This window comes from Talpa occidentalis, unplaced genomic scaffold (genome assembly GCF_014898055.3).
Source record: "Talpa occidentalis isolate TD23 unplaced genomic scaffold, MPIMG_talOcc4v2.1, whole genome shotgun sequence".
NCBI classification, from domain to species: domain Eukaryota; kingdom Metazoa; phylum Chordata; class Mammalia; order Eulipotyphla; family Talpidae; genus Talpa; species Talpa occidentalis.
In genome coordinates, this window is record NW_026555331.1 from 91,826,807 (window position 1) to 91,852,725 (window position 25,919).

Here is a 25,919-nt window from a genome sequence, read left to right on the forward strand (position 1 = left end):
CTGTACCCAGTGCTTGTATAAATAAATAAATAAATCTTAAAATTAAAAAAAAAAAATAAAGCCAGCATCTCTTTAAAAAAAAAAACAAATCAATAAAACATCAGAAGTAAAGTAGGGCTTGTGTGAAAAAATATCTTTCATTAAAGCAGATGAGTGCTTTGCCCCGACAGTTCTGGAAAATCAGTTCATTACCTATTATTTCAGATTAACAGAGCATTGCTCAGAACCTGAGGGTAAGCAAGCAGGAAAAGCTCACAGGGACTGGGATGTGAGCAGAGCTGGTGGAGGAGCAGTACCCAAAATGGAGCAAGGAGAATGCAAGTCCCTCAGCAATCTCCCTCTGCTGCGAATTTATGTCTACATTTTCCATTCAATATTGAAATCTTTGTATCTTCCACAACTGCTAATCTAAGATCTTTGTCATAATTCTTTACCTGCACAACAATGAAGAATTTTACTTATATAGACTGAAATCAATAAAGGCCCTAGCACCTTTCCTTTCTCCCCTCTTCCCGTTTTTCCCCTGCGTCTCTTAAACATACACAAACACACCTCCTTCCAAGGTTCTCTTATTTGTTCCTCTAAACTCTTATGCTGACATGTCTTAAGTGACCATCACCAACTGCCATTTTACTCTGAAGCATTTTGATAAAGCAATGTTCCCTAGGTATATCTTTTGCATTTTTTCTGAGGAAGATATGTCTGCTACACCCTCAGGCCTTCTAAATTACTCATCTTAATTGTCTGTGGCCATATGGGGAGATGCCATAGTAATTACATGACACAAGTCTGGTGCTAAGACATATAAGGCTTGAAAAATATCTAGGCAAGAACTTAATTGTATAAGTATTTTAAGTATTTGTATTGTGTAAGTATTGGCAATATGATACTAGTCAATACATTCTGAGAGAAAGGTATTCCCACATGCGACTTGCTTGGCTGCCAAGAGGGTTCATGATTACTTACTATAATTTTAATCAAGTGAAAGTCAGATTTCTGACACATCCAGTTGATAGGGGGAAAAAGAAAAAAGAAAAAGAGGTAAAAGTGTAAAACATGTTATTGATTTTATATTTTTTCATTTGAAGATTTATAGAATTGTAAAAACAAATTAGAATCACATTAAATATTGCAGTGTTTAGCACCAAATACAAACTTATGTTGAATAAACCATTTTAAATGCAACTTGAATTATTTGCAATATTAATTTATAGCAGGAATTAATATAGTTGCTTTTTATATTTTAGGAAAAGATTTATAACACTTAATGCTTAGTCTAAGCAGTTCATTCTATAAAAAATCACCTGACATGAGTTTTAAATCAATAAGTATTTTGTTACAACTATAATATATAAGCCTGAATTCATTTTTGTCACAAAAAGGTTAGTCTCCTGCAGAGCTAACTCTCAAATCTGTCTTCCGATATCTCTAGTATCATTAATTCTAAAATAACACTAAAACAAATGATAATCAACAACCAAACACTGTCAGAGCAATATTAATACCCACAGCCATGCCAGTCTTCTAAGTGCCCCATCTGTTCTCCTTTACCAATTACATACCCCATAGGGCCTCCGGCTGCTCCCCACTCTCTACCTATCTATCCCTAAGCAGCTCCACAGAGCCTCATTCTCCCTCCTGAGATGTGGTGATTATGCCAGGATAGAGCACTTCCAGACCCAGCTCCAGCCTCTTCAGGGAGGTATAGAAAGAGACCAAAAGAAAAAAACATAAAGCCACACATGCATGAAAATGGAAAAATGTATTTGTGATCATAAATAAAAGTTATAATTTAAGAAATTATTACTATTGAGATAGATAAATTGAGATTCGTCTTATTGGCATTTTTTTAAACCTTTATGCCCAGTTTTGGGCATGTGAAATAGGCAGCCTCACTCCCTGCTAATAGATGTAATAATTTGATAATTATTAAGAATTTTAAACATAACCATACTTTTAACTCAATAACTCCTTTCTTTGGAATATATCATAAATAAAGATTCAGAGACATACAGGTGATATACCGCAAGAAAACAGTTCACAGAATCTTTCCCTAATAAAAAAGGAAACAACCTAAACTGTTAGTGTTTTGAAACAGAAAATATGCCCCATCAAAATATATCAACTTTTCTAATGATATTTAATGAAGAGAATTATCATGAATGTTGAAAGCAAAAAACACGTGATATAAAATCATGTAGTGGAACATAAGTGTCAGTAAGTTATTCATTAATCAACTATATATTGACAGTAATCAATGCTGAGGAACAAAGACTGTAAGACAGCTCCTGCCTAACAGAGTTCACATCTTATAGCAAGAGCAAGTGATATATAAATAACAAGGTACCAAAACAGATGAAGGTACATACTGCATACACAGGGGTACAAGGAAAAGGAAACCAAGTGTCATATCCTTAAAGTACTGCCACCAATCTGAGAGGAAGATCACACAGCATCCCAGAGGAAGTGGTATCTGAGCTGTCTTGACATCCTGTCCCTAAGGTTAACTTTAGGGTTAACATCCCCTAAGGTTAACTTTAAGGAGACATTATATCTTGCCACTCACAACTAGTCTATCCTTTTTGTGGGGTTTTCTATTAGCATAAAAAATTGCTAACTGGTACAGTAAGATTTCCACAGCCATGTGCTCACAACCTTATGAAAATATCAAACAATATATTATGTGAAGAGGAGAGATAAGAATTATGCATGCTAAGTATTACAGTAAGCATCATTCTATCATTAAGACAGAATTAGGACATTTTTTAACTCGAGTGAAGTATTTTAAGTAAATCTGAAAAATATGCTTATGTGCTAAATTCCTGGGTCTAATGGAGATACTTCTATTTGTTAATGCAAATATTAATTAGTTTTTTCACTAAAGTGAAAAAAAAATGGGTTTTATGTATACCAAAGCATATGGTGTGTTACATGGTTGAAGGTAAATATAGCTGAAAGTTGTACTAACATCCAATTTTAGTTATTTGATATTTCTGTACTCATGTTGAAATTAGTGGTTCTGGAACAGTGGACTTGACAAAGAAGTAGAACTGATGTGACCATTTGGTTAAACGACAAGAAACTAAGAAATGCAGAAAAGTAATGAGCCAAAAATGAAGTCAGAATTTGAAACTCAAGCAACAGATCCATGAAAGCATTACAAGAGACTGAAAAAATAATTCAAACTAGATAGAAACTGTAACTGTTATATAAAACTGACAAGTTGAGGAAGGAGGCACAGTTAAAACTATCAGGAATAACTGAGGTTGTTAAAGATTGAATGGGGAGTTGGTGAAGGGAGAGGGAGAGATCTACTCAGAGTATAAAATTCATTTAGGTTGCTAATTCACACCTTTGTGTCTTTACCATGTGCTATGCTGTCATCTCTCATCCCACAGATTTGTCACTCAACATTGCAAGTCTAGCACAGATTTCTGGTCTTTCTTGGTCTTTGCACTTCCCCAGTCCAGATAAATTGATCATTTCCTCTTGAGCGCTTCAGATGTGCCTCAATATCAATAGTACCAATTATACTGATTTGTTAAGTGTCCACATCTCCTTCAAAGATATGAGCTCATCAGTGACCTAGAGATTCAGTCATCTGTGTTTGTATTTCTCACAGCTTGAGTAATATCTACCCTTGAGTTCAGGAAAATGTTTGTGCAGTAAAAAATAAAGGGGCTAAGTGATCATGATAACTCCTGCTGATATATGCTTTTAGTGGATTACAACAGGGAAAAAGAGGTGGAAAGTAAGTTTGCTTGAAACATGAAATAGTAAACACTTTGGTCTCAAATTTATCTTTCCATTCTACTGAGGTTTTTTGTGGTTCCATATGAATTTCAGTAATCTTCTATTTTCTTTGAAATAACACCATTAGGTTTTTTACTGGGATTGTATTGAATGTATAAATTGCTTTGGGGAGGATGACCATTTTGACAATATTGATTCTTTTAATCCCTGAGCAGGGAATTTCATTTCTTTGTGGATTCTATTTCTTTTAACAATCTCTTATAGTTTTCCTTGCATAGGTCCTTGACCTCATTTGTCAGGTTTATTCCCAGGTATCTAAATTTTTGGTGAGATTGTAAATGGAGATGGCTTTATTTTCTTCTTTTTTTAGTTCATTATTTGTGTATAGGAAGGAAATTGATTTTTGTATTTTGATTTTGTGTCCTACCATCAGTATAGCACAACAAATAAGAAACATTATATCCATGTACATCTATACAAAATTACTGAAGATATATTAGCACAGGCCTAAAATGGTTTAATTTCTACTCTCAAAAGTATGGATGTGAGTAGGATGATATGGGACTGTAAATTTTTGACTGTAGAAAATTATTCAGAAAACACTAATACTTTTAAAGAATTGTACAATTAAATTACAAAGACTCCTCAAATATGGTTTATCTCAGCATTCTATCAAATAAAAATTTCCCATAGAACTTCCTCACAGTTCTATTACAGCAATCAATTTTTATTCATAATGAGACTCTGGTGCGCGTCAACTTTCCAAAGACATTTATGCACCATGATAAACTACAGATTAAATTATGTGCAGCATGATGTTAGTGTTAAGTACATTTTATTGGTTTATAATATTTTAAAGCTTGGTGATTTGTATGTAATGCCTCTTATGTCCATTAGGCAGACTTTGATCAAGACGCCCAATTTCCTGTGCACATTAACCAAGAGAATTATCAAGTCACACACAATAACAACAACTTTAAGGACAGACATGCACAGAAAAGTTATATAAAAACCTTTAAAATGAAAGAATATACCAAGATTTTCTGTGGGGTAACAATACTATCTGGCAGTATACTTTATACTTAAGGAATAAAATTTTTCTCTAATGTGCTCATGATACATTTAGGAGTAGCTAGTCATTTTGTCAAGAGGGACTTCTGATGTGTTCAATACTTAGGGAGAAACAAGAACAGATATGAATTCAAATTAAAAATCCTATCACAGTGGCAGTGAGAGAAACCTACCACATCAATCCTTAAATTCCAACAGTCCTAATTTTCATTTCTTTCATCACATGCCGTAAGATATATGTATCTTCAGAAAAGTCATTTATAAAGTACAAGAGAAAGAATGAGAATGTTTCCAAAGCCTGTTTACTATAATGTTTGCAAAGCATTTCATTTGAATAAATTTACACTAGCTCTTTTACTTTCAATAATAAATTCTAGCTCATTTCACAGCTGTATCCCATACAGTAGTCCACACTGAATAATCATAGTTTAGTTGCCTGCAGACAAATATAATGAAGCCAGCAGGTTTTCACTTTGTCTTTTTCTTTAAAGAAAAGAAAAACTACAGCTGGAATGCAAGTCTCGCTTTACAGAATACTGCCATAGTCAGCATTTCTTTTGTTGATAATATTCCTAGCGGAGAAATTATATCAATTTATATACTTGCTAAATAGTTCCCTGAAATTAAAGGTAGGCTCCAATATTGCACAGGATAGTCAGATGTGGAGGGTAGGGAGAGAAAGGAAAGGAAAGGAAGAACTTAAAGAGAACTTTTAGGAGAGCATGAAAGAAATCTGAAATTGCACAGGGGTGGAGAACGAGATTATCTATATAGATGGGAGAGAGAAGAGGGGAGAGTAGGGGTAGAAGGAAGGCAGAGAGGAGTAAAGGAGAGACTGAAGGAAGGAGAGGGAGGAAAAAAGGAGGTCTGTGAAATACTTTGAGAGATGCACAGAAGATTTAGGATGTTTTGTTGTATGGTGTTCAGAATAAAATCCTGTGTTCTACTGTAAAGAAAATCACCATTAAATCTACTGAACACTTTAAAAATAGGAATACAGATGGATAGTATCAGTGTACTAAAACTTAAATATTGAGTTATAACTTGAAACATTGAGTTATAATTTTCACAGTACAAAAATGTTTACATTTTGCTGACCACAGATCAGAGACATTCAGAGGGAGCTGGGGGAGGGGCGAGAAGAGCACAATGGACTACAGTGGAGGACTCTAGTGATGGGAGTGCTCTGGTGACTAAACCTGAGGAGGGAGATCCTATACTGTAAAAATACTAACAAGGATGTAAAATGTTACTTCAATTAAAAAATAAATATAATGAATAAGTTAAAAATAAATATTGGAGCTTACTCTTCATACAACCAGAGTATTTTCCCTGACCTTTGTCTCTTCAATTAAAATATTAGAAATATATTTTAATGTGTTTTTATAAAATGTTTTTTGTATATCTGTCAAAGTATAAAACCAAAACACCAAGCTATGTGTTCCAGCTGCTATTCTCATAGAATGTGCTTGGCTTGTTCAGATCATTAATCTCAAATACCTGAGTTTACTTTCATTAAAGGAGAAGGGCATTATTTCTTGCCCTTTTGGAAAAAAAATGAGAATTTAATAAAAGAACATGTGAGTATGAGTGTCTGGAGAACACAAGCAAGTATTGTTATTACATCTACAAAGCTGTAAAAAGCAAATGGACAACTTTTAAAATGTATTTACCATTTAAAATTTTCATTAGTATTACTTAGATTTCTCTGTACATTTTAAATACATGTGATTAAATCAGTCACTCACGTTTAAAGTCCTCATAGCTTTCTCATTCCGACTACTCTTTTTTTATTATTGAAGCTTAACTATATGATTAGATTAAAAATCCAACAGGAGTTTCTTTTAGGTATCCCGTCAAATGTGTTCATGATTATTTCAGTAGATTTTCCTCCTAAATGTGCTTTTACTTTTATGAACTCGGTTCCCAGAATGAGTGTCCTATGTTTTCTAACTACTTACCTTCTAACTCTACAATGATATTGGAACTTCAGTGAATTTTCTCAACTGACAATATATCAAAGCTAAAGTTCCTGGAAAATATAATGTATAGTGTGCTGTGCAGAGTTCAAAAAATGTAACTCAAATAGCCTGGATATTCCTCAAATGTTTAAACATACAGTTACCACAAGACCCACTAATTCAACTCCTAAATTATAATGAAGAGATTAAAAATATATTTCCACAAAAAAACCTGTATATGAATGTTCACAACATTATATCCAAAATGTTGAAGCAACCCAAACGTCGATCAACTAATGAAGAGAAAAAATAAAGAATATTATATGACAACAAAAAGAAGTGAAGTACTGACACATACAGCTGTGATGTGAATGAGAAATCATAAAATTAATATTGATAAAGGGAATGTCCAAATGGAGTCAGGAGGCCATTAGGAGTGTAAGACTTAGACACATCTGCCTAACTGCTACTTACAAGTGCATATATACCCTCAGCAAACCAGTATCCCAACACCTAGAATGGAGAGCTGGGAAAGAAATCCATGGAGACTAATAAACAATTTTGGAGTCCAGCTTTAAAGAGCACAATTTACCTCTGCACTGGTCTCTTGCATGTTTTTCCTCTCCCTTTTAAAGAATTTTTATCAGTTTACCTGTAGAAGGCAGTTTTGTCTCTAATATTTGTACTTCTCCCTACTGTGGAACACTTAAATGGCCTTGCCAAGTGATACTTTCTAAATTGCAATCCCCTAGAGATCTCAAATAAAACTTTGTTTTCACTTGCACACACAGTCTCAAGGCTAAGTTATTCTTAATAATACTGCAACATGGATTATACTAGGAAAACACGCTAAGAATCCCTGTAGACCACATAATATCAGATAGCATTTATACGAAATCTAGAGACATTGAAAGTAAATTAGTATTTGCTAATAGCTAGAGAAAATCTAGAGATATTGAAAACAATTAGTATTTGCCTAGGACAGGGCATGACAGGAAGGAAGGGGAAGTTGGGGGTAAAGACTGAGGAGTATAGGATTTCTTTGGGGGCTAATGAAAATGTAAAACCGATTGTGGTAATAGATATACAACTCTGTAAATAATTAAAAGTCTTTGAATTATACATTTTAAGTGGATGAATTGCATGGTATTTGAATTATAGCCAATAAAGCTGTTAGAAAAATGATTCTGTGATAACAATTCCAATATTTAATATATGGTCCACAAAGGAGACACATCTTATACATAATGATATGGTACAAGAATCATTCCTTATATTCACATTTTCCATTAAATAACCAAGTTAATTTAGCTTTTAGATGTTTCTATCAAAATAGAAAATTACTTGGAGAAGAATGATTTGAAAGCTCTGAAAACTTTCATGATGATTTGGGGGTCATGATATTCATGGTGCTGTAGCGCTTGATCAACCAAGGTTGAAACTAGCTTGCTGCTCTATCATTTTTATTCTCTTCTTTTGGAATTGTCACAGCTAACACAGTTCAAAGTCAGTTCTCTTATAAAATAAGCCAAAGGAACAGAAGACGTTACATTAAATCTTGCAGTACGAGACAGGAAGAGAACTGTATCTTAGCAGCAGTCAAAGCCTTCCTTATGAATTATTTGATTCCATAAATCCAAATCCATTTTGATGACTCTCCCATTAGAGATGTGTTACTGCAAACTGTCAAAAGAAGCTGTTTTATAGAGTGATTGAACCCTATGATCTGAGGATTTCTGTGATTATTTGTATCTGCTAAGGCAGATGACCTGATCTTGCTAGTTCCTCTAATTCTTCAGGACCAGTTAACTAATGAGAACTAATGCAGCAGAGAGTGTAAAGAAGGGGAGGGAAATGTTGATGTTAGCTTGAAACAGGACTGCTCCAACATTTTAACTTGATTTCGTTGTTCCACACATTCTCGGACATCTCTAAAAGTCAGAAAATACATTTTAAATCTTTTCCATCTCCATATTTAAGGTTCAGATTTTTAAAAACCTGATATACTTGCCATAGGGAAAGATTGTAAAGTAATGCCCTATAAACCGACTCGAGCTACTAGGTGCTCTTTAGTATGATTATTTAAAAAAAAAAATTGAATCCTTTTCTAAATTATGGCAAACGATGACCCAATGCAGGGTAAAGAAGATATCATGCTTCTTTAATTGATGAAGTTCACAATGAGAAGTTTACACAGACAATAGAAGTTCAACCCAGCCTTCACATCATACGTGGTCTACTTAACTCATGTATAATATATTCTCTGCCGGTGACCCCACCATAAAAATAGTAAGTAGACATAAGATTTATTCATTTTAATACTGGTCTGGTCAAAATTGAAGAGGAAGAAAACACTGAATCACTTTCATATATAAACCAGAAAAGATATTCCACTATTAAAATAACTATGTTTATAGCATCACCTAAAGAAAGTTTTCAAAGAAAATTTTAATTGTCTGTATATAATTAACAATTTTCTGAACTGATACATTCACATATGACTTAACATTTTCAAATATATTCTTTCATTCTTGACTATATTTTATCATGCCCATAGATGACAACTCCTAGTCTTTGAGTCAAACCACAGCAAACAAAGATCCAGTTACTATTACAGCCAACACTATGAAGTCTCCCCACTCCCTTCTACAAAAACATACTCATCCTACTTCCTCCCCCAGCTCATTCTCTGCTTTTCATGCCTCAAAATATCTTGCAGTCCCTGGATTCACATGTTATTTAATTTCTGAAAATTATTCTTCCTTTGTCTAGAATTCTGACTCTAACCTTTGTCAACTTTGTAAATGGTTTATTTGTTAAACTTGTATTTTACAAAATCTCTCCTTCCCTATCTACTTCCACAAGATAATCATCCCCTTCTAAGATATAAACATGTGTGTGGTTTGGTTTTTGCAATAAGTTAACTGGGTTAGAATTACTTATTTAAATAGGGATGAGTCCAAGTGCTATTTACATTTGCCCCCCAACATCTAACAGAGTTTGGCATAAAATCAGCACTAAGACCCTGAAAATTGCACTTAACTTAAACCTATTCAACACAAACTGATAAAGCAAGGCAACTAATTCTGTGACTAGAGTCCCATGAAGCAGCAGTGTAGTTGCTCTGAATGAACTACTTCAGGAAAATATCTATATCTATATCTGTATCTGTATCTATATCTATCTGTATCTATATAGCTAATCCATATTATGTCATCTGTTACCAGAACTGTCTGAATATCATAATCAAAGCAAACTATAAGTAATATTTTGTACAAATGGTGTTCCTATATATGATGGCATGCACATACTTCTTAGAAATCTGGGCGGGCACCACAGTTGGAAGACATTGTTCAAAGCCCAGCGTGGGAAACACAGAAAGATAGTTAGACATTAAAGGATTTTAAAATAAAAGCTGTAAGCTATTGGGAGTAACATAAAGACTTACATGATATCTTTTAGAAGAGCAGGTTCTTGATGAACATAAAGAAATAAAATTTTCTAAAACAAAATTATAAATTTTGTAAAATATTTTAATAAAAAGTATAATTGCACATATTTTAAAAAAACACTACTATAACTATCCCATATAAAATATGTTTGAGGCACAACAATTTCCACAATACCTAAAATATGAAACCCAAATGATTGTGCTGTTTCCAAGTATACATATATGTATTTATGCCTCTAGGAATCTATGCATGTATATGAGTTAAGTATGCTAACTTCACTAATTATTATTATAAATCGATTAAGTTTATGATGCTACATATTTTTGAGATTTCACAGATAAATGGGTCATAATGGACATGAAACAACTAAGTGTTCCAAGTTGAGAAACAGTTAACCTTCTTTTAGAAGATTTTGAACCAAGATATATTAATATTACAAGTAGGATATTTATTAATATGACACAATTATATACATGTAAAGAGCATATATGATATGGCCACCTATATCATTATCTATATATGCACCTATACATAGACACACAGAATTATACAACTTATGTATAAAACTATGCATCTATTTATATTAACCTATAGGTATACATTGAACTGGAGAGGTGTACAGGTGTACAGGAGTGGAAATGCCAGGTTGTATGGCAGCTCCATTTTTGATAGACTGAGGAACCTCCAGACAGCTTTCCATAGTGGTTGGACCAGTTTGCACTCCCACCAGCAATGCAGGAGAGTTCTTTTTTCACCATATTCTCGCCAACATTTGTTGTTGCTTGTTTTTTGATATTTGCTATTCTTACTGATGTAAGGTGGTATCTCAATGTGGTTTTAACCTGCATTTCCCTGATGATAAGGGATGTTGAACATCTTTTCATATGCCTGTTGGCTGTTTGCATTTCCTCTTTGGAGAAATGACTTTTAAATTCTTCTGCCCATTTCTTGACTGGATTGTTTATTTTGATTTTGTTGAGTTGTGTGTGTTCTTTGTATATCTTTGTGATCAGTCCCTTATCAGTTGATTGGAGTGCAAAGATTTTTTTCCCAGTCAGTGGGGTGTCTCTCTGTTTTGGTTAAAGTCTCTTTTGCTATGCAGAAGTTTTTCAGTTTGATGTAATCCCAGGTGTTTATCTTTTCCTTGACTTTCTTTTGGGTGATGAGTCTTTAAAGATGTTATTGTGATATATGTCTTGTAGTGATTTACCTCAATTTTCTTCTAAATAAACACTGATTCAAAAGAACACCTGTACACCTATGTTGACTGCAGCACTATTTACAATAAGTAAAACCTGGAAACAACCCAAACACCCAAAAATAGATGACTGGATAGAGAAGATGTGGCACATATACACAATGGAATATTATTCAGCAATCAAAAAGATAAACTCATGCCATTCACAGCAACGTGGATGGAACTAGAAGGAATTATGCTCAGTGAAATAAGCAGTAGGAAAAAGAAAAATATTGGATGGTTTCACTTATAGCAGGAATATAGGGGAACCAAATAAGACATCGGTGTAAAAAAATAATAACAGTACAAAACACAACAAAGCAAAAATGGACAATTAAACCAGAGACATCCTGCAGGGGAGGAGGAGGGAGAGGGATCAGAGGGAGGAAGGGAGGAGCACAGGGGACTGAGGTGATGGTGCAAGGGTGCATTGGGGAAGGAAACTCTATGGGGACTATACTTCAGGGGGTGGGAAGAAGCAAATAATGTTTAAAAATGAATAACAATGTAAAAAATTAAAAAAAGTTAATATTAAAAAAAGAAATGAAGAGAGAGAAGAGTGAAGAAGAGGTAAGAAGGGGGGAAAAGGGAGAGAGAGAGAGGGAGAGAGAGAATATATATGAATATGCAGTATTTTAGGAGCGGAAGCTTCAACATTAACTAACACTTCATACACCTTTACACTTACAGCATCACAGACCAGGAAAGTCTTGCCGAGAATATTCTTAGGTGTTTCCACACAAAGGAATTTTGGAACGTACAGTTCCACTTAAAGAGTCACACCTTCAGCATTTCCTGCATGGCAAAGATATGCACAACCACAAGTAAAAATAAAATACTAAAGCAGAATGTTTCTGTTTTAAAACTACACTTTGAACATCTCTGAAAACAGAAAAACTGTGGGATTTGCAACTCTGCTGCTGGCTCTGAGAGCAGGGAGGAAGCAGAGAAATGTCAGCTGTAGAGAAGCTTGAGAGGCATACAAAGATCCATGCAGGAAGAGGAATTAGAATGAAGACAAGGATTTAGACAGATTCAGGGGAAAAACCCTATCATGCCTAGATCACACCAAGTAAGAGATAACATTTACTGAGCACTAATATGTGCCAGGCACTGTCTAAATGCTCTACATGTCTACTTCAAGTTATCTTTAAGAGTCCGGAGGAGTAGTACTAATACCTTACCAAAGCTGTGGCTGATGAACAAGAGACAAGGAAATTAGAAATCATATTCTTAATAAATAACAAAATTAGTCAATATTTGTGTCTGCCTCAAAGGCCTGTTCTTGAACATTTCATTTTATTGATTGCACACACATGCAGATGCATACAAAGACATATTTATTTGACTGCTTTGTTATCAATGCTTCTTTCATTTCAAGCCATGGGTTCAAATTTTTTGCAACCAATCTCTTCACGGCCAAGGGAAGTTCCTCAATAAAGGAACCCATTTGACATTTATAGTTCCATTCTCCAATTTTGATAGAGGAAACAAAAATAATCTTTAAATAGTGCAGAACAAAGAGACCCTGAGTCCTGATGTCACTCTTTAGCAGGCACAATATAGGACATACTTAAACATACATGGATCCACAAAACTCAGAATGCCCAGTAAATGCTAGTTATAATCCAAAGGATAACTTTTATCCAGACTGTACAGTACAATTACAGTGCCCTGTATTGGCCAAATACCACTGTTCTAACTACATAATTAACACCTATGCCTGGTATATCTGTTTGGGGAAATGAATTCCCAACAAACTCTCCTGTACTTCTAAGTTAGCTACATAAAGAGTGTGCTGTAGCTCTACCCTTATGCACACACACCATCTACTACTAAAGTATTTAGTCTACTACCCGCTTTGGGGTGCTCAACATTTAGTGTCCATGGGAAGATCTAGAGGAGCCACCTGACTAGAAGGCTGCCTCAGTAACTTGGGTTCAAGACAGTGAGCCTCCACTGGTTTTCATATGTTCAGGAGGATATTGCACTTCTGCTTTTGAAATATTACAAGATTATATGCTCAATTTATTTATTTTATTTATTTATTTATTTTTTAATTAATAAATTTTATTTTTATATTCCCATACAATTGCAATCCCCCCATTCTGACCCCAATCCCTCCCCTCCCGCCCCTCACCCCCCAAAAAGTGTCTCTGGTACATAGTTTTTGTTGATTTTGATTTTCACTTTCTTATAGTTATTCATTTTCCTGGTCCCTTATTTAAGTTTTCTAGATTCCTGCTATGAGTGAGACCATCCGGTATTTTTCTTTTTCTTTTTGGCTTATTTCACTGAGCATGATCCCTTCCAGCGCCATCCATGTTGCTGCAAATTGCATGTGTTTATCTTTTTTGAATGCTGAGTAATATTCCATGGTGTATATGTACCACATCTTCTTGATCCAGTCATCTATTTTTGGGCATTTGGGCTGTTTTCAAAGCTTAGCTATTGTAAATAGTGCTGCTATAAACATAGGGGTGCAGGTGTTCTTTGGAATTGATGTTTCTGTGTCCTTTGGGTAAATACCTAGGAGTGGAATTGCTGGATCCTGTGGAAGCTCTATGTTTAGCAGGTCCAGAAATCTCCACACAGCTCTCCACAGTGGTTGGACCAGTTTGCACTCCCACCAGCAGTGCAGGAGAGTTCCTTTTTCTCCACACCCTCGCCAACATTTGTTGTTGCTAGTTTTTTTAATATGTGCCATTCTCACTGGTGTAAGATGGTATCTCATGGTAGTTTTGATTTGCATTTCCCTGATGACAAGTGATGTTGAACATTTTTTCATATGCCTGTTGGCCATTTGCATTTCCTCTTTAGAGAAGTTTCTTTTTAGCTCTTCTGCCCATTTTTTGACTGGATTATTTTCTTTGTTGTTGTTGAGTCTCATCAGCCATTAACACATCAAACCATTTTCTTCCATTTCAAGATAATTAAGATATTTATCACTCACAACTCTCCCCAAAGTGTTCCTCAAGGTTAAACAAACTAGACCATGTATCAACCCAATTCCATTCATTTTTTACTTAATTTCTTTTTTAAGATTTATTTATTTATTTATACAAGCACTGGGTACAGTCAGAAGTGCGGAAGGGTGAAAGAATTCACCAGAGCCAGTGTGGAGAGCAGAAAAGGCAGACTGACAAAGCACAATGCTGAGGGGAGCAGCGGGCAGCAGGAGAGGTCTGCACGCCATGTGGGACCTTCGCCAGTGGCCTGGGATCGAACCATCTCTGCAGAGGCTACAGGCAACTTCACAACCCTGCGCTCAACCACTGCGCCACCGGGGAGGCCCTCTTTACTTAATTTCAATGTGTAGTTTTTCATAATAACATAATTATCTTTAGCATTGGTCATTTCATCTGGGTGGCAATAAGTATGTGCAATATAGGGTAGACTAAGACTATAAACTCTGTCACCTAAGAATTCTACCTGCTGTCATTATGCTTAGTAATAAAATAAAAAGAATACAGACCCTTCACCAAGAAAAACATCTAGATGACAAGTAAGCAGATGAAAAGATGACACTTGACATCATATGTCATTAGGTAACAAAAAATGAGATACCAATATACACCTATCCGTATGGCCTAAATTCAAAACACTGACAACAAATGCTGGGAAGGATGTGGAACAAGTGGAACAGTCATTAATGGTAAGAGTGCAAACTGTTACCACCATGATTAAATTGTTTGGCAGTTTCTTAGAAAACATACTCTTTCTATATGGACCGACAATAGAGATCCTTGGTATTTACCTGAAGGAGTTGAAAACATACGTCTACACAAAACCCTGCACAGAAGTGTTATGAAAACTGTTATAGTAATTTTTATTCATTATTTCTCAAACTTAGAAGCAACAAGTTGTCCCTCAATAGGTAAACTGATAAATTGTTGTATACCTATAAGATGGAATATTATTTAGTGATTAAAGAGAAATGTGCTACCAAGCCATAAAATGACAGGGAGGAGAACAGGATTTGGGTTGCAGTGAGATTACCCTGTACAATTCTGTATCAGTGGATATGTCATTGTATGTTTTCCCCCAAACCATGAAATGTACATTAGAGTAAACCCTACTCTAAACTATGGAGTTTAACAATGTGTCAATACTGGCTCATCAATCTTAACAAATGTACCCAATTAATAAGGAGATATGGGAGTGGGTAGAGTATGAGAAGACATATGGACCTTTGTACTTCCTGATTAATTTTCTATAAACCTAAAACTTCTTAGAAATAAAGCTAATTAAAAATAATTTCAAAAGAATGCAGATGTTTTATCTGTTTTCTCTCTTTATTTAATATCTCATTTCTTCCCAAGTTTTAGCTTAAGCATAGCTTTTGGATTTGCTGTCATGCATGAATTACAGTGGACTCTCTGATATCTCTTAGAGCAAAGAACTCCCCACAAAATTACCGCGTTATGTCGGTCATTTGAAAATTATTGCTCAGATAAAAGATCATTTGTACTATTTCCCCATATTACCTTGTTTCACTTTTCCCAAAATATAACACTGATGCAATATGAAGCCAATAAAAATACCACAAAGATTACAATTTCACAAAATAAATTATGCAAAATATTAATTAACAATAGTTCTCCTGGGAAAAGAAAAGGTCAAACTTTTATTTAGGTCCATTATAACAGATACATCACTTTTTAACTTTATTGCTTACTGTCAATTTCCCCCCACTTTTTCCTATTATATTGTTAAATGTTACATCAATTCCTCTAAATATTCCTTTTATTATTGCTTGGGTCCCTGGAGATTAAATTCAAGTTCCTTTACCTTTTATCACCTTAAATTCATTCTAAAGTCTCAAGTGTAATGTTGTATGAAGAAAATTAGAAAAATCCTCTACCACAGGACTCACTGGTACATCTGCTCCACACTCTATGATGTTCTTGTTATAGAAGATATATTTTCCCAGACACGACTTCCCTAATCTCTTTCATCAACGAACACTCCAATTGTATCTTTATATTAATTCCGAGGGAGCCTGTTATGTGTTAAGAAGACTAAGTCTTCCACTCTCTGCTTTCCTAAGGTGATCCTGTTGTCCAGTGTCACCATTTGCATTCACTTACATCAGAAGCTGAAATACTTCAAGTCCCCCTAAAGTGAACCACAAGCACAATCACACTTTCCAACAACCTAATCAGAATGTTAATATCTCTTCCCAACACCATTAAGCCTGATCTCTATATTGACTACTAGGTAGAATAATTCTGAGCATGTGGTACACTAGGTATCTTAATGTCAGTCCTGATTGGGGGTCTTCCATTATTTTACAAACTAGGTAGCTACCTATAATTTAAGTAAGGAGTAATCTTACTTAAAGGTTATCACAGTTCTATTGAGATACCAACGTTTCACAAAGTTAGCTAAGCATTTGACTTTTTGATTCAAAGAGTAAGATTTTAGTGAATTTTGAGCCTAACCATGGTATATACACTAAGAAAGTTGGGTAGGAGAACAGGACATAAACTATAGTTTTTTTAAATAATCTCCTAAGAAGTAAAACAACAATGACAAAACAAACAAACAAACAGAAAAAAAAATGCACAATCTCCTAAGAAGTGAAACAACAACAATGACAAAACAAACGAACGGAAAAAAACCATACACAAAACACAAACAATTCTACTGGGAACACATTTTCATTTGGAAGACAGGTGACAATGTCATATAATAATGTGAAATTTCAAGCTCAAAAAATCCTGAGCCACAACACAAAATGAAAGAAAAAATTCTCTTTATATATTTAACCCTGAATTTGGTGCCCTAAATATTTTATGGCCCTTTTCAAGATTACTTTTATTTGTTTTTCATAGTGTTCTTTAGTTATAAAAGATAGAAACATGTTTTGGATCAGTAGAAATCCTGCAAGTTTTATCATTTTTAGGGAAGGAAAATAAAGAATGTGGAGAAGATGAACATTTTTGAATGCCTACTATATTTATAGAACTATGCTAGATGTTGTCTATTTACTACCCTTTGGAAAACTAGAAATTCCCTCTCACTTCAGAATGTCAATCACCATTTTAAGATGAGAAAATAAGACAGAATTTAAGTCACTTGACCAGTGAAGGAGAGGCAAGGCATAACCAGTGGTTTGTCGGATGCCATAGTCCAAGTTCTCCCTTTGTAGAAAGCTGCTTCCATTATAATTTGATATTGTATCTAGCATTCTAACTGTATCAAGTTGTAATTACTAGTGTATTTACCAAAAAAAGAAAGGCACTTTGGAGAAAGCTAATACACATTACAGGATTTGCTCCAGGTCATAAAATTAAGTAGTCTTTGTATTATATAACAGAATAATAGAAATAATAAAAACTGCTATTTACTGAACTAATAAATATACAGCACTTTTCTAGTATATTACATATGCTACCATACTTAATCCTGAGAAAATCCCCCATATGATACATATTATTTATTCAAATTGGAGATGAAAAAGATTCAGTGCAATGAAATAAATTTATAAGTAATGTTAATAAAATATGTTGATCCATGTTACTCTGGATTAATTGACACTGATGCTCACAATTTGTCCACTTAGCCATTGCTCTTCTCCATTTTAATAGCAAACTGTGTTACATACCACATAGGGGAAAACTGTAAGCACAATTCAAGTATAAACCACTTTTATAAAGTTAATGCTACCCTTATGCTAATCCTACCTGAAGTGATATACTCTCTCATTTGTTATTTAATGAATAGGATTGGGATTGCTGTTTATCCATACAGATTATATAGCAATCTATATTAGTACGTACACATGAAAGACAAATAGAATAATACTTGTTTTGATTTCAAAAACAATTTATTTTAAACTAAGTATATCAAGTCAGAAGGAAAAAAATAACCAATGATTTTGCTCATATGTGCAATATAAAGAAAAAGAAAAGGAAAAGACAAATCTAAACTAAAACAAACTCTATAAATCTTGTTATAGAACGGAGACTAGGGATGTTTGGGAATTAGGGAGTAGAGTAGGGGAGGATTGTGGGTACTTTGGTCTTGGATGTGATGTGGTAACATCTGAGGAAGTGTGAACCTATACTTATAAATCAACAATTACATCAATAAATATAGCACAATTAAAATTTTAAAAATAAATACAAGTTATTTGAGAATCAACAGATTGGTTGACATGCAATTAATTGTGGAAAGGTCACAGTGATTGCCATTAGCAATACTGTCTTATATAGAATACATGTTTAACAGTAATTAATATCCAAAGCAATTTCCATGAGAGAGCATTCACACCTGTAAATATGCACATCACCTGAATTCTAAATGCTATTAGTATGCAAGTTTTCTGGATTTTAATGTAATTTCATTATAAAAACAAATTTCAATTATTTCATTAAGACCTTCTTGAAAATGTACTTCTCTATGACAAAGGTTGGATGAATTCAATATTTTCTATCTGTCCCATACTAAGTCTATCACATTTTGTGCAATGTATTGATACTCTCAATTTGGAGCTGCCAGGTAAATATAAACAATTATAATTAATATTGAAACAATCCCATGTGCTAAAATATTAAGAAGTATAAAGGTAACACTTAGGGATAGTATTCATCTTTCATAATAAAATGTAAGTACTGAATTTTGTGTGTATGAAATACTTTCAATTATAAAAATATAAGCTACCTTTCAAATCACCGGGAAACAAAACTATTGAAAAATTTAACTTTTACATTCTAATACATATTTTTATATCTTATATTCTGAAGTCTTCTCTTTTAAAAAACAACAGTAACAGTTTAGTTGAGAGAGTGACATACCACATTGCTATTTGTCTTTTATAGCTACTGTATCTTTTCAAATAAGTTCATTTATTTATTTTTTTAAAGATTTATTTCTTTATTTATACAAGCACTGGGTACAGTCAGAAGCGCGGGAGGGTGAGAGAATTTACCAGAGCCAGAGTGGAGAACAGAACAGGGAGACTGACAAAGTATACTGCAGGAGAGGTCTGCACGCCATGTGGGACCCTCACCTGGTGGCCGGGAATCGAACTGGCACTGCAGAGGCTGTGGGCAGCTTCGCAGCCCAGCGCTCAAACGCTGCGCCACCGGGGAGGCCCCTCAAATAAGTTTAAATTTCTACCATTACTGAAATGCTGTTTCCAAAAACACTGTTAAATATCTTATTGATATCTCATTATTAAGGGCTATTCTGAAATAGCCCATAATCTTTTCCCCAAACTTTCTGAAAGATTTTATTTTTTTTTAATTTTTTAAAGATTTATTTTTATTGAAGAACTGGGGTATAGGTCAGAGGCGCAGGAGGGTGAGATGATTCACCAGAGACAGAGCAGGGAGCAGAACAGGCACACAGACTGAAATACACTGCTGAGGGGATCAGCAGGTGAGACGGGAAAGGTCTGCCGTGCTATGTGGGTATCTCCCTGGCCGGCAGGGAATTGAACCCGTGCTGCAGAGGCTGAGGACAGCTTCACAGCACTGTGCTCAACCTGCTGTGCCACGGGAGGCCCTTTGAAAGATCTTTTTTTTTTCATTGTTTTAATTTTCCATTTATATTTTTTAGACAATATTTGCTTCCCCCCACCCCCTCAGATTGAGTCCCCATAGAATCTCCTTCCCCAAGGCACCCATGCACCATCATCATTTTTTTTTTTTTTTGCCACCATCCCCTTCATAAAATATCTTCTATTTAGCAGCTGTGGTGATTTTCCTTGGACCTGTTCTTAACACACTTTCTCATTTTCTTTCTTAGTTTCTCTCCCATTGTGACCCTTTATATTTCAATATTCCCTGTCAAGCATTTTGGCTCCTCTTTCCAATATATTATTTTTTTCCTTTGTTTCTACTAATCCCATGACTAAAAATACACTTTTTTTGAGTTCAAATTTTACAATTTGAGTCTAGCTCTTTCTCCAAATCTATCCAAATTTCATTCATTTTCCTATTAGACCTATTCATCAGAATGAATTGTTGCTCTCTCAAGTTCAATACAGCTGAATTGAGATAACTTGCTTCCTCCTCAACTTTACGAAACCTACTCTTTCTTCTTTCACAATTTCTAACTCAAGCAACAGGGTGCAGACAAGATGGAAACCTCTTTGACATTAGTTCCTTCTCTACTTGGCAGACGCTATTTCACGCACCTTAAATCTGACCAAACATTTCTGCAATGTGATTCCCAGCTCTGTTCAACTCACTCTTTACTATAACATCTATGATCCTAGTTTTGCTCCTCCTTACCCCTCAGTTCCTTCCCACACCAGCTTTATAGACTATAAACTTGTATTTCCCCATTCTAAACAATGTGTCAGTCCACTGCTCAAAGTTTTCAATGGCGTCCAACTGCTTATAAGTTAAACTTCAACATCTTTACCAAAGTTTGAATATTTTCTTAAACTCTTGTCTCAACTTACTTCACTGACATTAAATTCACTCATTCCCACCAAACATCCTGGATTTGCACTGCACTACTTCCAAAGCCTAGGACTGTAGTCATGCCTTTTCATTTTTATTTTTTCCCTTCCCTCTCCTGGAAATGAACTTTTTTTTTAAGATTTTTTTTTATGCATACAAGAACTGGGGTATAGGCCAGAGGTGTGTGGGGGTAGGGGGAGTGAGAGGATTCACTGGAGATAGAGTGGGGAGCAGAACATGTGGATTAAATGAAATACAATGCTGAAGGGAGCAGCAGGCAAGACAGGAAAGGTCTTCTGCACCATGTGGGTCACCTTCCTGGCCGGAAGATGAAACTCATGCTGCAGCGGCTGCCTGTATTGTCATAGTGCAGAGACTTAACCCCTTGTGCTACCAGGGAGACCCTTGAAATTAACTTCTATGCACATGTGCTAAATACAACTGCAGCTCATCTTTAAGATCAACTATTAACAATTCTTTCACTTTCCACCCACTCCCCTTTATAAGCTATGAAAGCTGTTGGTACAGTCTTTTGTTCATGAGCATGGTATACCATGTTACAATTGTTGTACATTTACATATTGTTCATTGTGACATTCTTATGGAAAGGGATAAAAATATCCTATTCAATTTCAACTACAGTGATTTCATATAAGTCACAGAGTAAGTTCTTAATAACTCTGTATTATGAATTGACCTTAAAACATTCATTAAATACAAATTATACATTACTTTTTCATGTAACACAAATTATACATTAAATTTTCATATAATATACATCAAATGTATATTATAATATGATATCATACATATCATGCACCATAAATCTTATGTAGTATTTATATATACACTATGTACATACACATGTTAACACCATTTATGTGTATACAAGAACAAGCATCTGTTCATATGTTTATACGCATATGAAGCTCTTTAGGATTCAAAAGGCTCTTAGCTGTCACCTTCTCTAACCAATAACTATTACAAAACAGGAAACAAAACACCAAGTCATTACTTGATATTGCCAATGTTCTATAGCATACCAGTGATATACATGGTGTTAAAGCTTCTAAGACACTCATCCAGTGTACCTTTCACTACTTCACTTTAATTCACTGATCGAGCTAATAATATGACTCCCTGCATTCTTCTATACCAAGATCAAGCTTATTCCACAGACTAGATATCCTGGATTGTTTCACCTCATTTCCTCTCCCAATTCCCTTTCTGTCTTTATTTTTATCATTTGAAAACACTTATCAACCTGTCATTTCTGTTTTCATTTATAGCAGCATCTCACACCTTTAAATATTCCCTAGTTACTCCAATAATATTAACCAATTCCTTCAGCGATATGGTAAAGTCTCCTTTTAAAAAGAGAGGACATTATATTGCTCTCCAGTTTAAGTCACTATTCTCCCCACTAAACCAAGGATCATCTTCCTCATTTCACCAGCTTATACTTGTAACTACATTAAAGCCTACAGATTACTTTCTCATAATTCAATCATTTGATCTGTACAACAAATGGATAGTCAAAAGATCATATATATATATATATATATATATATATATATATATATATATATATATATATGCTGTTGTAAAAACTACGGGTCAAAAGTTAAGTGAATTGCCAATGTTCCTATAGCTAACAAGAGTTGGAACTGGCACTGGAACCAGGATCTCCACATTCTTGCTCTGAGAGCTTGCCACTATTTTAAACTGTTTATCAGCTTGTGTTCTCACCATGACATTTATGTTGACATATATTGGCACTTCAGAAGCTGCACACTGAATGTTGCCTGGACTCTTCGATCTGAATTACCACTTGGTTCTTGTTACTTTGATAGCACAAAGTTCAGCCAGGCAGGCACTATTTTGTCCAATGCTTACCGACCTGAAAAGCCCTTACCAAACATCCAAATGATACCATTGAATGATAAATTATAGCTTGATTAGTCTTTGTTGTTAGATGACTGAGAGATTTTGAAAAGTCAAGTCATGGCTTTAGCTAAATTAGATAAGATCATCAATTCTTTGGTTTAAATTAATTCGATTCCATCAGCAATCACTAATCTACTAATCTTTAAAGTGCCAGTGTTAAAGAACTGAAAACAGAAATATCCAAATGAGTTTTCTAAATGTGTATTTGTGCATGTTATTTTATGCAACACTACAGCAAATTATGAACTTCCTATTTAAATACATGTCTTTCCAATCTCATCACTAAGTTATTGGATAGATGTGACTTCCTTTAAAATTCAGGACATCCGTGTAATTGCACAGTAGACTGATGAGTCCCTACAGCAGAGAGCTAACGACAGCGGAAGCCAGGAATGGACCTACTCTACAACTTGTTTGCAAACCCATAACAAATCCCATACTTTCTCTCTTTTCTACCGAATCCTCCTCTTAATGTTTAGTCATTGCCAAGGAAACTCTTAATTTATCCCTAGCTCTAAGAAACAAGACTAATTATTTCCCACTTTATTTTCATAAACATGTGAAGTTTCAGTTCTGCTGAAAAACTCTCAGTGTCCTTCAGAGGAGAAAACAAGTGTCTGGAGAGGGGGCAGTTATTCACTAGGTATTGTTTCCCTGTCTGTCACGGCTCCATCAGGACCTCTAGTCAGCACTTTGCTCAGAGGTACCAAGGGACTAGTTGATGCTTTTGTCGGTTGATTGAAAACAAAAGATTTCTCAAGGCAGGAAAAGTAACTGGACATTAAAAATCCCACAATTCACTCATTAATAATTGCGCTTTACACAGTCTCCTCTGTGAGCTCACTGGAGTTCCATTTGTTTTGCCTTTAAATGTTAAAACTCCCCTCACTTGGCTTGTTTCCACATGTCCCACATATCACAAAGCTATACTAAAGAAATTAAACTCTATACCACATCCATCATGGCACTAAACAAACTGTTTGTCTAAAGACAGAAGACCAGAACTAAATTGTTTGCTTCTACTTTGTTATAACTGTATTTAAGAAACTCAATAGAAAGAGAACCAGAGGTTAAAAATACTGCACTTCATTATGAAGTGTAGCACTGGATGTCCCTGTTAACAACAGAGCTGAGAAAGAAATATCATCAGTGACTAATACCTCTTAGTTTTGCTTTTCTTTCCTGATAGCACCGGGCATGACCTAATTTGCTTCCTAGTAATCAGACTTTTTTACTTCCAGAACCCAGCACCTCCTGACCATCAGGCAGCACAAGGGTCCCTCCTAAAGCTAGCAGTTTCTTACTGTGGACTCAGATGTGAAGGTGGGGAAAGAGGGAGCTCCGTCCCACTTACCAGTCTTCCACAGATAGAGGGTGGGCGCCTCTACCTCGCCCTGTGCTGCAGCCCCGCAGGCACCCAGGCACGGCAGCAGCAGCAGCAGCGGGGGCAGCAGCAACTGCTGCAAGACGCTCGGGTGCTGGCCCGCGATGCCCTGGCTCCCGGGTGCAGAGCGCCTTGCTCGCAGCCCCATGCTGCCGGGAGCAGCTCCAGGGTCCAGATCCCAAGGAGGTAGGCAGGGAGTTTTTCTTCGCCCTCAGAATGTCTTCCCAAAGAGTACAAAAAGCAACGCTCCCCTCTGCTATTGTTTCCTTCGGATGCAAAGGAGGGAAAGCGAGTCTAATACCCAGGAACAATAGCGGCAGTGGTGGCCTCCACCGCCGCTGGCGGGGATGCTGCTGCCGCTGCCATTCCGAGCTGTGTGGCAGGTCCTAGCAGTGAGGTAGGCAGCCGTCCACAGGGGGCCCCAGCTGACTGAGCAGGTCCTCAAGGTCTGGGAGGCAGTGCTGCCCCTGCCACCAGCTGGAGAGAGGAGGGGGGGCTGCGCCCAAAAGAGCTAGAGGGGGCTAGAGGCAGGGGGAGCAAGAGCACGAGGGCGAAAAAGGAAGAAAGCAAGCAAAGCAGAGAGGGGACACCCCGACCCAGCACACCCGCCCAGAGAACTCCCGTGCACATGGTGTGATGAAATATGTTTGGAAGGATACACCAATAAAAAGAATCATCACCCGACAGGCTTCAGCATGACAAATAACAGGCATTGAAATTCATCTTCACCTAAGGAGTCAAATGCTGGATCCAGTGGTGTGTTGTTTCAGAGTGTGTATTTACACAAAGCATCGGTGCTTATTATTTATTTTTAAGCGGTGTCTTCTGAATTACTTTGTTGAAAGCAGTATTTATGATCAGATGTGAAAATGACAGTAAAATAGCACAGATGTTTATTTGCTTTCAAATTTCACTTAAACACACAAAAATATTAGCTTAAAGCATTCTACTCTCAAAAATATAGACAATGTTGATCTGTGACAAAGTAAAGTACATTGTCTTTTAACTGCCTTTAAAACTGAATTAGTATTTAATAGGTATTAAATGTTATCTAATTACATGAAAAAATTTACAAAAACAAGTCTGAAATTATAATTCAGATGTGAAAGAAAGAAAACTGTCATCCGTTTTATTTGCTTCTCCCTGTCAAAAATATGTTAGTTGTGAGTTATGAGTAAAATTAAATGGCAAATTAAGTTTCCATTATTTGGATTATTTCCAAATGGATAAATTCTTTGATGAAAAATTCCTGACACGAATTTCTCTTGAATTTCTCCTAACTCTTGATGTAGAAAAATGCCCTCATAATCTAAATAAAGAACCTAGTGGGTTTGGGGTTTTGGTTCTTTGTGTCCTTGCTTTCTTGTACCAGTAGTAATAGAGGAAGGTGTGTAAAGTCAGATAATGCTTTGCCCTTTCTCTCTTTCCCCTAGTTATAACCTTTTATTAATTCATTTCCTGGTAAAGCTAAAACAATATAAAGGCATTTAGCCAATTAAAAACTCACCAAAAAGAAAGCCAAAGAAAACTATTCATATCCGGTCAGCAATATTTTGCCAAGTAAAACAGAATTTGAAAAGCATGAAAACGACATTATGAATTTACTCCATCAACACAGTCAACCCAAGAGTTTAAAAATGAGGAAACTACTGTTTCTGAAAGAGGAAACCTTCCATAAAGCTCTCCTGGGATGCC

General features: G+C 35.5%; 1 protein-coding gene across 1 annotated transcript in view; it reads right to left on the reverse strand.

The window, feature by feature from the left end:
* Nucleotides 1–24,765, reverse strand: part of THSD7A (thrombospondin type 1 domain containing 7A) — a 420,185-nt gene extending 395,420 nt beyond the window's left edge. Inside the window, exon 1 of the mRNA XM_054692399.1 lies at nt 24,195–24,765. Within this exon, the coding sequence (XP_054548374.1) occupies nt 24,195–24,372 (178 nt within the window). The 5' untranslated portion in view covers nt 24,373–24,765. The remainder of the gene's footprint in view (nt 1–24,194) is intronic.
* Between the last annotated feature and the right edge of the window lie 1,154 nt (nt 24,766–25,919).